The sequence below is a fragment of the Nerophis lumbriciformis genome, linkage group LG04, assembly GCF_033978685.3.
Source record: "Nerophis lumbriciformis linkage group LG04, RoL_Nlum_v2.1, whole genome shotgun sequence".
Lineage (NCBI taxonomy): Eukaryota > Metazoa > Chordata > Actinopteri > Syngnathiformes > Syngnathidae > Nerophis > Nerophis lumbriciformis.
In genome coordinates, this window is record NC_084551.2 from 27,431,180 (window position 1) to 27,446,584 (window position 15,405).

The window sequence follows — 15,405 nt, forward strand, 5'->3', positions numbered from 1 at the left end:
TGTGATGCTTAAAACAGTGGTAAATATAAGGCCAGGACAGGTTAGGGTGCTCTAGTTTGCTGTGTCTATTGTGATGGATATCAGAATATTGTCCCTATTAGGCCATATGATCCAACATCACAAATTCTAAATAAACTGACTTAAATTACTGAGCATTCTACACTGACAGCTTCGAACAAAATGGGTTATGTCAGTGGTCCCCAACCACCGAGCCGCGGCCCGGTACCGGTCCGTGGACCGATTGGTACCGGGCCGCACAAGAAATAAAAAAATAATAATAATAATTTAAAAAAAAAAAATATATATATATATATATATATATATATATATATATATATATATATATATATATATAATATATATATATTTTTTATTTATTTATTTATTTATTTTTATTAAATCAACATAAAAAACACAATACATACATTATATATCAATATAGATCAATACAGTCTGCAGGGATACAGTCCGTAAGCACACATGATTGTATGTCTTTATGACAAAAAAAAAATTAAAATTTAAAAAAATACCATAACTCCCCCCCGGTCCGTAGGACAAATTTTCAAGCGTTGACCGGTCCGCACCTACAAAAAGGTTGGGGACCACTGGGTTATATGATGGAATCAAGTAATTGCTTAAACCATGAAAGCTATTGGTGTTTACTTCATTGCTTTGTGAGTGACACTATTAAATGTGCAGACCTTGATGATGTTCTAGGGAATTATGACCAGTGAAGACCTAGCACAGTAGAATTAGTCTGCACTAACCCCTTTTAAGAAGCCCACTGAGAATGCAGTGCACGGGTTTGTAGACCTGTAAACAACACGAAATTAGCCCATAAAGTGCGTCTGCGAGGGATTTCGAGTGTGTGCGCGTGAACATGAAGATTAGGTTGATGTCATCTCAGTTGATGATTTATACTTTAAGACTTCCTCATGGCTATTGCAGTGAAGACCTTTTTCAAGTCAATACCTAAGACAATATCATGAAAATGTACTATAATGCATTTACACTAGTGAGTTTAAGCTGTTTTTTAAGTTCTTAAAGTAGTCTTGTGAGGAATAAAAACTGAATGCCATTTTTTGATAACACAAAAGAAAGGGCAGTTTTCGGAATAATAGCATTAAAAAATAACTTTATAAAATTAGTTTTACTAGTAACAAGTCATCTAAATACATTTATGTACGTTACAACGCTGTGACCAATACGCTTAATGTAACGTGGCACGTTACTTTTGATGTAGTTTTATGTCAACATGGCAGTGTCAGAAGCACAGCGAGTTCAATGCAGGAGATATCTTTTTACTAATGACAGCAACAATTAGCACTAGAGATGTCCGACAATGGCTTTTTTGCCGATATCCGATATTCCGATATTGTCCAACTCTTAATTACCAATACCGATATCAACCCATACCAATACATACAGTCGTGGAATTAACACATTATTATGCCTAATTTTGTTGTGATGCCCCGCTGGATGCATTAAACAATGTAACAAGGTTTTCCAAAATCAACTCAAGTTATGGAAAATAATGCCAACATGGCACTGCCATATTTATTATTAAAGTCACAAAGTGCATTATTTTTTTTAACATGCCTCAAAACAGCAGCTTGGAATTTGGGACATGCTCTCCCTGAGAGAGCATGAGGAGGTTGAGGTGGGCGGGGTTAAGGTGGGGGGGCGGGGGGTTGCGGGGGGTGTATATTGTAGCGTCCTGGAAGAGTTAGTGCTGCAAGGGGTTCTGGGTATTTGTTCTGTTGTGTTTATATTGTGTTACGGTGTGGATGTTCTCCCGAAATGTGTTTGTCATTCTTGTTTGGTGTGGGTTCACAGTGTGGCGCATATTTGTAACAGTGTTAAAGTTGTTTATACGGCCACCCTCAGTGTGACCTGTATGGCTGTTGACCAAGTATGCTTTGCATTCACTTGTGTGTGTGAAAAGCCGTAGATATTATATGACTGGACCGGCACGCAAAGGCAGTGCCTTTAAGGTTTATTGGCGCTCTGTACCTCTCCCTACGTCCGTGTACACAGCGGCGTTTTAAAAAGTCATGAATTTTACTTTTTGAAACCGATAATTTCCGATATTACATTTTAAAGCATTTATCGGCCGATAATATCGGCAGTCCGATATTATCGGACATCTCTAATTAGCACCACACTAAAATGTACTTGATATCAAATAGAATGAGGCAACATCACACAGCAAACAAAACACAACATGTAAGTACACGCACACATACACACACACGCTACTACTACTAGGAAGGAATAACGAACAACAAATCAATGACTGAAGTGACAATCTTACAATCCTACAAAACCCCGTTTGTGGACAAGGACACTACAGCCGTGGAAAAACATTTAATCTCTTTATTAAACCAAGGCAACACAATCCAGTGTAAATATTCAACAGAGCTGCCCTCCCGCAAGAGCGAACAAACACATCTGAGGTAATGTTGCTCTGCCTGGCTCTCACGCTGACGTCACACGTGACTTGGCAACAGCACCGCCTTTTAAAAGGCACACACACACTCGTTTAATTAAACGACCAACTGTTTGTTTCGATGTTGCTTTTTTAAAGTAACGCAATAATTACTTTCCCTAGTAATTAATTACATTTATTAAAGAGTAATTCCATAACTAATTTAATTACTTTTTTTGGCAACGAGTAACTATAATGAAACACTGGGAAAGCGACAAACACAGCATGAATCCTGAGTTTCTATTACATTTATGTTTGAAAACTAAACAGCTGCTAATACTAAATACACATGTAAAAAAGCTAAATGCACTGATAACATAATAAGGTTGCCTGTGAATGTAATACATTGACTGAAAGTATTACATGGTCTCAAGTACAGACATACTGTATGCACTATTGGACACTGTTTTTTTCTCATGTCTTACCCTGTGTTAATGGAGATGATTTCAATCAGTGGGTTTTTCCTTATCTTTGGCAGGTCCAGTCGAGCTCCTCCTAACCTCCGGCTTCCATCTTTTTTCTGGCCCAGAAGACGTACTGAGTGACCTGAGTTTAACAGAAAAAAATTACATGTTTTAATGTAATTAAATAATTGCTTTGTGTATTGTGGTTTGTTTGCTAGAACAGAAATAAAGGGCATTTGCCAATCTGTTCCATGTAGTGTAAAGCATATAATGATCTAAAAATCTTGGTAAAATGGAACATTTAGATACAAGCGTGACAATGCCGCATGTCAGCTGTTGGCGTGATGCCAGGGTGCGGAGAAGATAGGCAAAGTGCACCAAGAAGATGCCTTTATTGGGTACCAGGCAGAATAAAAGTAACTTGGGCTTATCAGAAACTCAGAAAGCAACAACAAACTTTGACATACAGAAAATAATTAACCAGCGCTGAAGTAGGGAACAAGGAGAAACTAAACAGAACAAATTAACAATGGGGAACAGGTGTGCTGGTAGAAAAAGGAACATAGAATAAAAGAAACAGAAAATGCTACCAACACAGGAGTACCAGGACAGGAAATGATCATGATAACAATGGGTAATTAATTAATCGATTACTAAGTGCTGAGAGATATTGTACTTGTGTCCAAATAGTGTATCTGAGGCACAGGTGCAAAGCATTTTGCCATGCTTATGGTTAAAGTTTGGTGTATTATTATAATGTATTAACAACTTATCAACATTAACATTGGCATGTATGAGTCCTATTGACATTTAAGGTTTCATGATGACAAATGTTTTACCAAGGAAGGACTTATGTTTTATATTCGAGGAAAAAGATTATTTTAAAAATCAAACATAATGTCTGGAAGGAAATTGATATGTTGAACTTCAATAACTAAAAAGGAAGAAAGGTTAATAAAACTGTTCTAATAAAACTGTCGCTATAGTAGCATCCATAGCTAATCTGCTCGCTCCATATCAAACATGAGGTCTCAAGTCAATGTAGTTGTATCAGCTAAAAAATTAGTCCAGATGGATTTCGCAAATTATATAAGTCAGATACTGTATGTAAAATGGCATACTGTACTTTGGTATCATGTAGACTTCAGTAAATTACTTTAATATGTTAATGAGGTAACAGTTGGTGTATAAAAAGTACAATATTATTTGTGTAGAAGATAAGACATTTTTGTCCATTACGATCAGTTGTCGTTAAGTTGTGGACAACATCATGATAGCAAACTGTTCAAGGGGACCAAGTGAAAAACTAGAAGTGATTGAAAAGCTTGATGTCGGTGATGTCCAACCTTTACTGTGTAGAAATGGGATGCAGTGGTCTGCCCTCTGTAGCCATCTATTAGTCGTACAGAAAGATGTGTGCGAGATGGAGGCGCTGAGGGATGGAATTGTCTTGCTGTTTTCATCCGCTTTACATGAGTCTCCTGGGAAGGTGGGCTCAGAGCAGGAAGCATGGCTATCATTGGTAGATAAAAATTACAATCTGCCCCAGAGGAGGACAAAGAGCCAATCAGTGAGGCGTGACTGGTCGTAATATCCCAGTACAAGCGGGGAAATGAAAAAACTCCCCCCGTGGAAAACAGCAAGGCTTTTTTGTAGCGGACTGTCTATTTAAACAGAAAGCAGTGTGGGAATAAGTTCAAAATGATGCTTTTTCAAAAACAAAAAGTCATTTGTTGTATTGCCATTTTTTCAGTTCATCACCACTTTTTAAGGCTAAGTTTCTTTATGCAGCTGCCTCTGAACTATTGTACTTTAAAAATATCTTACTGGACGTTTAACCAGCAACTCAATAAGAGCATACAAACTAAGATACACATCATCGTTAGAAGTACTGTTGATTAAAAAGGCTTGAAGATCATTACAGCCTACGCTCACAGGATGTCCTCCACATGTTGGTTCCTAGAGCCAACACAGAACTTGGGAAAAAAAAGCATTGAGTATGCTGCTCCCTGGTCATGGAATGACATCCAGAAAGATCTGAGGCTACCAGAATTGATCACTTTGGGGGAGTTTAAGTCCATTTTAAAACATCAAGAAACCCGTTCTCTTGGGAAATGTACTTGCTTTTTAATTGAACTATTTTAAATTATTTTTGACCTGTTGTGGTATGACCGCTGTTGTTCTGTTGTATTGTCTTGTTGTAATTATTGTAACTTTGTTTGTGCCGCCCTCTTTGTCAGGTCGCTCTTGAAAAAGATATTTTAATCTCAATGAGTCTTTACCTGATTAAATAAAGGAAATTGAATACTTTGTACACTTCTTTTTACTGGAAAGTAAGAATCTTTGACCGGTCACTCAATCTTTTAAATTTCAAAACACAAATTGAACAGGTCAACTGGTGTTATTTTGACATGAAGAGAAAAGCAACAATCATAATAATAAAGCAGGTTCTGCTGTATATCAAATCAGCCACTTTCAGAGCCGTGGCGCAGAAGAGCAACAGAGGCACGTCTTAAGAGCACAGTGAAGCAGCAGCAACCTACACCAGAGGTCATTGTGTATGTGCACAGAGCTCCATGGTCACGCTGACTACCTCATGGCAGGCATTAACAAACTAACAAAAACATTACAAATGGATGAATAAAACTAAATACGCAATGTAATGAGAACAAATGAATTGCTAATACTAAAAACACCAAGATTTGTTTTTGAATACATGGATTAGGACTGGGCCAAAACAACGATAATGTATATCGCGATAGACATGTAATCTATATCAATATAAAATGTGTTTGATAATATGTATGATGAATACATTATTTTTTGGTCGGAACAAACCGGAAATAATGAAACATGGTTGGTTCAATGAACAAAGGCACTCGCAAGCTCGCAATACAGGAAGAGTCAGTGAACAATGGAAGGGACAGGCTGAACAGCCAATAACAGTATCAAGTTTGGTTGCGCCATCTCACTGTCTCGCTGTTGATTCTATGCCCAGAATGAGAAGAGAAATTAAAAACGAGTGTTGCCGAGAGCAAAGAAATAGTGGATAAAACAGGAAAAGTCACCTCGACAGTATGCCAGTTTTTTGGACTTTTTCCAAACAGACCGTAGTCATTCACCGCACTCATCTTTTCTTTTTAAAGGGGAACATTATCACAATTTCAGAAGGGTTAAAACCATTAAAAATCAGTTCCCAGTGGCTTATTTTATTTTACGAAGTTTTTTTCAAAATTTTACCCATCACGCAATATCCCTAAAAAAAGCTTCAAAGTGCCTGATTTTAACCATCGTTATATACACCCGTCCATTTTCCTGTGACGTCACACAGTGATGCCAATACAAAAAAACATGGCGGATAGAACAGCAAGGTATAGCGACATTAGCTCGGATTCAGACTCGGATTTCAGCGGCTTAAGCGATTCAACAGATTACGCATGTATTGAAACGGATGGTTGTAGTGTATAGGCAGGTAGCAAAAACGAAATTGAAGAAAAAACTGAAGCTATTGAGCCATATCGGTTTGAACCGTATGCAAGCGAAACCGACGAAAACGACACAACAGCCAGCGACACGGGAGAAAGCGAGGACGAATTCGGCGATCGCCTTCTAACCAACGATTGGTATGTGTTTGTTTGGCATTAAAGGAAACTAACAACTATGAACTAGGTTTACAGCATATGAAATACATTTGGCAACAACATGCACTTAGAGAGTGCAGACATCCCATTTCAGGGCTGTCTGCATTTAAATGTTTTTAAGCTAAATTATTGGTAAACACAGTTTATGTATAATAATTTACGTAAAACCGCGAGTAATGAATACATTTTTCATCAATTAATATATTCTGTAGACATACCCTCATCCGCTCTCTTTTCCTGAAAGCTGATCCGTCCAGTTTTGGAGTTGATGTCAGCATCTGCTTTGAGTGTCGCAGGATATCCACACATTCTTGCCATCTCTGTCGTAGCATAGCTTTCGTCGGTAAAGTGTGCGGAACAAACGACTGACCATTTCGTCGGCTTTCCCCACACCCTCGTATTTTGAACAAATTTCGTCCAATTTCTTGCCACTTTCGCATCTTTGGGCCACTGGTGCAACTTGAATCCGTCCCTGTTCGTGTTGTTACACCCTCCGACAACACACCGACGAACGTGAGAAAATGGCGGATTGCTTCCCGATGTGACGTCACGTTGTGACGTCATCGCTCCAAGAGCGAATAATAGAAAGGTGTTTAATTCGCCAAAATTCACCTATTTAGAGTTCGGAAATCGGTTAAAAAAATATATGGTCTTTTTTCTGCAACATCAAGGTATATATTGACGCTTACATAGGTCTGGTGATAATGTTCCCCTTTAAGCCACGTCCGTTCCCTATTCGAATGTACGGAAACAACAGGTAAGAACTAAAGTGCCGGACTGTATAACTAAAATAAATAACAAAATATAACAAATGTGCTATTCTAAAATAATGATTTGGTCAAATAGTATTTACTACATAACAAATTCATTTCCATATGTAAATAAGAACAACAGACCAAATGAAATGGTACACAGATCACGTAACGTCCTGGCAGTAAACCTGCAGAAAATTGTTCTTCTCAGGTTTCTCTGTTTACATTTTCACACTAGGCAACATTTTCTTACACTGTATTAAGCATTTCTTACATATTCCTTATTTTTGCACTTTATTTAAAGATGTTAAGTGCTTAATGTCATTTTAGAATTGTGTTTACATTTATTGTTTTAAGTGTCTTTCATGGTTGTGTTGACATTTTCTTTCCTTTGTGCCTTCATAGCTGAGGGGATTATAATCATAAGAAAGTTACACTTGAAATAAAAATGTTAAAATTCAATATATTTTTCTCTTGGTCCATATTTTCCATAGGTCATAAAAAAAAAAAAAATATCGATATCGACCAATGTAAAAAACTTATATCGTAATACACTTTTTAGCCATATCACGAGACCTAATAGGGATTACAATTATTCAGCCCTTTTATTAGATTATTTAATTACAAATTACATGATGACTTCTCATTCACACCCTCCAATCTCCAGGACCCCATTACTACAAGTAAGTAGCCGACGTAGGGGAAACACTATGTTTTACCAAACATAATGAACACTCAAGATTAATAACCGTAATTTCAATATCGATAAATATAATTATCATTATTATTTTGGCCATAACCGTGCGGCTCTATTCAAACCTGTTTGAAAAGAAAACATTCATTCATTTAAAGACAAAAGTGAAGGCAGCAAGACCTACAAAACAGTAACAAGTGCAGGTGCCTGCAGTGAATAACTGGCAAAGCATCTCCAGGGAAAAAACATGAAATGTGTTCTTCCAAGTGTTAAAAGTGATGTCTATATTTGCAACTCCATTAGTATCCTTTGAATATGGAGGTATTGCTCATACATTGTCTAAAATTCCTGAATGGTGAATGTAATGTTGGAAGTTGACATTTCATATGTCAATCACATTTTGATCGTTTCATTTAAAATCCATCCAAGTTGTATATAAAGGCCAAATCATATTGAACCTTTTGACCATAAAACCTTATTCGTTCGAGTCACCATTCAATTTTTCTAGCTCTCTCTTCTTTGTTCTCATCTCTCTATAAATGTGACCTGACATAAATCCTTCCAACCACTCATAACTGCCTCTTATAACATGGTAAGGTAGGGAACGACAGAACAGAAGGAGGGAAAGATAGACGGATGGATGGCAAGAAGATGAATTCCTCACAGATGAAAACTGTATACCATGGCCAGATGGATGGTTGGATCATAGAGGTATGGGGCTAAAAGGATGACCTGTTGACCTACGGCTGATGTCTCATAAGTGGCGGGTCCCCAGTTTGATTGTAAGGCATCCGTGGGGGTTGGGCGACATTGGAAATAACGGCCAAAGGTGGCAGATGAAGAGGCTAAAAGGGATTTGATGTTTATTGGTCATCTGGTCAATATAATGCGATAAGCAATACTTACAATTGTACCTAAGAGTTGTGTCATTTTGGCATTGCCGACTAAACTAATTTAATAGGATATGGTGCAAACATTCAAAAAACACAGAGTAAAAGCCAAATGAAAAGCTTAAGTGTTTTCACAGAGCTTGGTATTGTCACATCCAGATAAGAAGTCAAGGAGCGTCAAAAGATATTGTCTACAAAATCACTATGGATAGCAATTTTTAGTGTGTGTGAACGTGTCAACTTCCATTCCATCTCTTTGGCTGCTCATACATGTCTTTTGTATGAAGTCTTATCTTATTTTTAGCGCACAACACAACAGTGTGTTTGTCCTGCTGAAATAAGGATCGTGAGGTCACAGTGATGCTATATAGCCTTTGATCTCAAGCAAAGTATATGCATTAGCCTGTCTAACCTAGTGTACCCCTATTTCTCTGACATACACACACACACAGGCACGCACGCACACACACACACACTCGTACACATAGTAAACGGTTACTGAAAGCCAACAGAATAACAGGTGAAATGGCATCATCTGAACCTATAATCTCAACCAGAGGAGATCAATATCAGTGAGCCTAACCACAATAGACATAGCCCAACAAAGGATGGACATAAATTAGTTGTCATTGAATCAATCTGACATCAGTGAAAGTCAAAGACATATTTTCTTTTTTTAATATAGTTTTTTTGTGTTAGTTCAGGAATGTGTGTCCTTGCCAATGCAAGAAAAATTATGAAGAAATTGGACACATTACAATGTCCTGATTCCATTGCAATTACAGGGATGCCTTGATGTACAATATCAAGTTTAACTTTAAATACGCACAACAAAAATGAACAGGAAATTTTGGTCCAAATGTTATGATTTCACTTTTTGTTTGATGGCTGGATTTGTAAGGAATTGAAACCAGGGGTCCTCAATTACATTTGTCGAAGAGACATCATCTCTCTCAGCAGACACTGTAATGGCCAGTATCATTTAAAAAATTGTAAAATTGTAAATATTAACATCAACATAAACTTAATATAAATATAATTATAATCGCAGTATAAATAATATGTATGTTACCTTTCGCTCATACTGGAATTTGAACCCATATCCTCTTGTTCGGAGAACAAGGATCATTGCTCATTGAGCTATCCAGCCACTCTTCTCCATAACCAATTGTCCTTAAAATTGTATTGTTTAATCTAGAGATGTCCTGTTCAACATGTTTTTACTTCCAATCTCAATCCCATTTTTATTCCCTCAGATCCGATCCGATTTCGAGTTCCGATCCAATACTTTGACGATAGATTATAGAACTGAAAATGATTTTAGCAAATAACCAAAATAAACAATAAAAGAAAAAATAAAGCTATTTGTGATATTTAATGCTATAAATTGCTTGGGTTTTACCCTCAGAGCCTTCCTGTATCCAGAGACGTACTGGCAGAGTTTGTAAACATTAACAATCAAAAAATTATTTACAATTTTAATTTTTAATTAGAAAAAGGAAGATACATTTTTTTTATCAAATCACTCCAATATCATTTAGATACTTTTACTGAACTAGGTATCAATAATATGGACATCTGGATCGATTGCCCCTACTTTACATTGAAACTTAAATGGTTAGCTTCTTGTGTCGTCCTGCTCAGGGTGTGTGTGTGTGTGTGTGTGTGTGTGTGTGTGTGTGTGTGTGTGTGTGTGTGTGTGTGTGTGTGTGTGTGTGTGTGTGTGTGTGTGTGTGTGTGTGTGTGTGTGTGTGTGTGTGTGTGTGTGTGTGTGTGTGTGCATAGCATGCCCAGCCATTCCTTTTCCTTTATAGTCCTCCAGTAATAATACTTGGAAGAAACTTAGTTTATTTTCTGCCATGGTTGTGAGGATTAGCATCTCAAAAGTGGCTTTGCACTGTGGATAGACGATGCATTCGTTGCAGCTTGCTCTGAAATTCAAGCCAGTGTTCTGGCAAGACACGTACACTCCTGGAATTCACCCAAAAAGGATTCCAGAAATGTAATCGTGTCTCCCTGAGCATACATCCATTTTGAATTAATCTTTAGCCATGTAAACACTGGGACACAACTGCGGTAAAGATTGGCTGGGCTCTGTAGCTCATCAGCCGATCGCTTATCAGTTAAAAAAGAAAAATACAGGCACCCGATCAGATCCCTTGATCGGGATTGGGACATCTCTATATAATAATGGTGTATGTTTCCTTTCGCCCTGACTTGGATTTGAATCCAGATCTCCCAGTTCCTAGCTCACAAAGCTATCCAGCGACTCTGATCAGGTCCTCTCCATTAACCAGTTTTCCGTAAAACTGTATAGTTTCATTATTTGGGTAATGTTTAGTGGGCCAAATGAATATTTGCCAATTAGTACCCCTGTTATAGACAATTTAGTATGGCCTAAATTGTATTTAGTTTTGCAGGACAAAGTGTGAAAGAAAACAATTTTGATTGACTAAACCAGGGGTGCCCACAATTTTTCTGCAGGCGAGCTACTTTTCAATTGACCAAGTCGAGGGAATCTACCTCATTCATATATATCATTTATATGTTTTTATTTATAAAAGATACGTTTTTGTTAACAGATTAAAGGTGTTTAATGAAAATGCAATAATGTTTAACACATATAGATTCCTTTCTTTCATGAAGACAAGAACATAAGTTGGAGTATTACCTGATTCTGATGACTTGCATTGATTGCAATGAGACAGTAGTGCTGATAACGTCCACATTTTCAAATGGAGGAGAAAAAAAGTCCTCCTTTCACATGAAAGTGGTTGGTTTTTTGCATCTTATTTGTCCAGCTTCCATACTCGTTTTTATACACGTTACAAGAACAACATTAGCTCCGTAGTTTGCTAGCTTGTGCACGCCAGCTTTCAGAGACTCTTATTTTGTTAGCGCAGGCAGGATGAAGCAGCACTTTTATTGTGAAGATAGGAACTGTGCAGTCGGTCTTTAGAGTTTTGACGGCAGGTACAGCGCGAGAGTGTTGAAATAAAAAGTGTTTCTCGCCTTCCTGTTGGTCATTTTTTCTTAATAATGAGCTCACAGCAGCCAGTGTCTGTCTCACAAGACCTTCAGGTGTCGTGAATGTCAATCAAGTGATGAAAGTGACGTCTTGGTGAAGATTAATGACCGCTAATTTTTAGGTCTATTTTTTTAAATGCCTGGCTGGCGATCGACTAACACACCCTCCGCGATCGACCGGTAGCTCACGATCGACGTAATGGGTACCCCTGGACTTAACCAATAACCACAATAACTGCCAGTATATATGTGAAAAAATAATGTTAAAATACTGTGCGCATGATCAGCAACCTGAGATAAGGAAAGTCAATTACAACAGGTAGTAACATAAGCTTTACGGTTCAAGGATTCAGAAAAATAAAACCCAGTTTTACTGTGCTGAAGTATTCGTATAGAGTGGCAGTTATAGTCATTCTAAACTAAGACCCAAACTGAAATTATCGTCTCACGCTTCACCAGCTCTGATCATAAAAGCTTGCCAATCCTTTTGTCACCTGGAAAACAGACTCGCAAGCAATTTTGGTGAAGCGAAAAGCAATGTCTCGCGATTCACTGCTGTACGCATTTTAGTTGCCATTACAAAAGGCAAATCTCTCAGTTTAAAGGTCTCCTGGCCTCTGAGCTGAAGTAACAGCTCTCTATTTATACGAGGTCATAAAGAACAATAATGATACTGGGGAAATTAGTTTCTGTAGCGCGGAAAGGAGGTGGGGAAATGTAGGGAGCTGAGGAAGGGATCAGGAAAGGATAAGGCAGATGGGAAAGACGAATAAAATAATAGACAAAATATGTTAAGAGGATGCATGGCAAAAAAAAAAATAGCAGATAAAAGAAACTGGTTAATCAAAACAATTAAATCCCAGTGTATGTGCAAAGCAGGACAATTTAGAGTTGATCCAGTTGAAAAATCCAGATGTTCCTAATTAGGGAAGCCTGCAGTGTAAAATAGTTACACCCCACCAAAAGCACAAACACACACAAGCACGCTGTTTTAAAAGAGAACAGCTGGACACAAATGACAGTTTCAGTGGACACTTAGAACAAACTCTGCTTGACCTTCATTTAACAACAGAGTTCTGTAGTGACCAAATAGTTAAAATGGTCAACTAAGTGGTGCCATGTGAGTACGTCCTCTTAAACAGAAAGATGCTCGACACAAGCTATTTTACAAATCACCAAAATTAGAACTATGCCTTTTATATCTGTGATGAACGCAACACAGATACTAAATATGGTGTGATAAAATGAGGCTTGATGTACATACAATGGGGAACAACTCAGAAATGAACAAGTTAAGGTCAAAATAAACAACATGCCCGGTGAGTGTGTAGGTCTTTTTGTGTGTGGTAATACCTTTTACAGCCTCGTCCACCACCTCTACCACTCGATCAATTTGCTGAACCTAAAACACACAAAAGCACACTGGTTTTATCAACGCCGACAGGTCAACACATTCAAATGAAATCCTAATACTGACAGTATAAACACAACTGATCCATATTACAACATGTTTAGAATGCAAATACACTTCGAGCCTGGACACAAAACAATCAAGTTCAAGCAAGTTGTGTATTCCCAATCCAGACTAGAAATGTAAAGATTTGCTAAATGTCACAGTGTCTGCACCATTACTTAGATAGAGATATTGAGATCTACGTCTAGTGGAGCATGTGCATGCCATTCAATTCCTGATAACGTTTGAGGCGACGTTATTAACCAGTACATTGAGTTTCCTCCTGTAAAACAGAATGTGGCTATTAAGCAATTGGAATACTCCTTCAATTCCTTTCCATGCTCGCATAAGACACCATCAATGGAAATGTGAATAGGAGAATTAGGTAACAATGTGCAATGGAGTACATTGACGGTTAAAGTCGCTGTATTAATGCAGCACATGTTGCTATTTTGAATGTTTTGAATGAAAGAACAAGACTATATCGGTGAAGAACAGCATATTGGAGTACAGTTATCTCAACTAATGAGAATCCTACTAGGGGTGGTGTGGCGCAGATGGTAGAGCAGCTGTGCCAGCAACTTGAGGGTCCCAGGTTTGATTCCGCCTTCCTTGTCACGGTTGTTGTGTCTTTGGCCAGGACACCCTCGGTCGTGGTTCGTGCTTTGCATGGCAGCTTCCGCCATCAATGTGTGTATGTAAAATGTAAAGCGCTTTGGGTATTATTTCCAGGTATGATAAGCCCTACATAAACACAGACCATTAACAATAACAATGTGACATCGGACTATGTTAAGGTGTGGAGTTCCCCAGGGTTCGGTTCTTGGCCCTGCACTCTACAGCATCTACACGCTGTCGCTAGGTGACATCATACGCAAATACGGTGTTAGCTTTCACTGTTATGCTGATGACACCCAACTCTACATGCCCCTAAAGCTAACCAACATGCCGGATTGTAGTCAACTAGAGGCGTGTCTTAATAAAATTAAACAATGGATGTCCGCTAACTTTTTGCAACTCAACGGCAAAAAAACGGAAATGCTGATTATCAGTCCTGCTAGACACCGACATTTATTTAATAATACCACCTTAACATTTGACAACCAAACAATTACACAAGGCGACTCGGTAAAGAATCTGGGTATTATCTTCGACCCAACTCTCTTGTTTGAGTCACACATTAAGAGTGTTACGAAAACGGCCTTCTTTCATCTCCGTAATATCGCTAAAATTTGTTCCATTTTGTCCACTAGCGACGCTGAGATCATTATTCATGCGTTCGTTAAGTCTCGTCTTGATTACTGTAACGTATTATTTTCGTGTCTCCCTATGTCTAGCATTAAAAGATTACAGTTGGTACAAAATGTGGCTGCTAGACTTTTGACAAGAACAAGAAAGTTTGATCATATTACGCCTATACTGGAACACCTGCACTGGCTTCCTGTGCCCTTAAGGTTTTACTACTTACGTATAAAATACTACACGATCTAGCTCCATCCTGTCTTGCTGATTGTATTGTACCATATGTCCCGGCAAGATATCTGCGTTCAAAGAACTCCGGCTTATTAGAGATTAATTCCCAGAGCCCAAAAAAAAGTCTGCGGGCTATAGAGCGTTTTCTATTCGGGCTCCAGTACTATGGAATGCCCTCCCGGTAACAGTTAGAGATGCTACCTCAGTAGAAGCATTTAAGTCCCATCTTAAAACTCATTTGTATACTCTCGCCTTTAAATAGACCCCCTTTTTAGACTAGTTGATCTGCCGTTTCTTTTCTTTTCTGCTCTATCACCCTCACCCTTGTGGAAGGGGGGCACAGGTCCGGTGGCCATGGATGAAGTGCTGGCTGTCCAGAGTCTTTACTTGTTTAGTATTTCCCAAAAACGTATTATCTTGATATTGTTTGTATTTTATTTTTAACAAAGAGAAACCAGAAAGTCAGTGTCATTGACATTTTTTTAGGAAAGGTACTTCTATGTCTCCCCTCTTGTTTATTTTGTACACAAATGTGTCAGAGTACGTATGACAACAGGACAAAAATCAAATATGGGGAAGATTC

The 15,405-nt window shown here is 38.1% G+C and overlaps 1 protein-coding gene across 1 annotated transcript in view; it reads right to left on the reverse strand.

Moving 5' to 3' along the window:
- Positions 1-15,405, reverse strand: part of cdkal1 (CDK5 regulatory subunit associated protein 1-like 1) — a 532,667-nt gene that overhangs the window by 358,060 nt on the left and 159,202 nt on the right. The window contains exons 6-7 of the mRNA XM_061951156.1: positions 13,250-13,298; positions 2,914-3,034 (exon numbers count right to left, since the gene is read on the reverse strand). Coding sequence (XP_061807140.1) covers positions 2,914-3,034; positions 13,250-13,298 — 170 coding nt within the window. The remainder of the gene's footprint in view (positions 1-2,913; positions 3,035-13,249; positions 13,299-15,405) is intronic.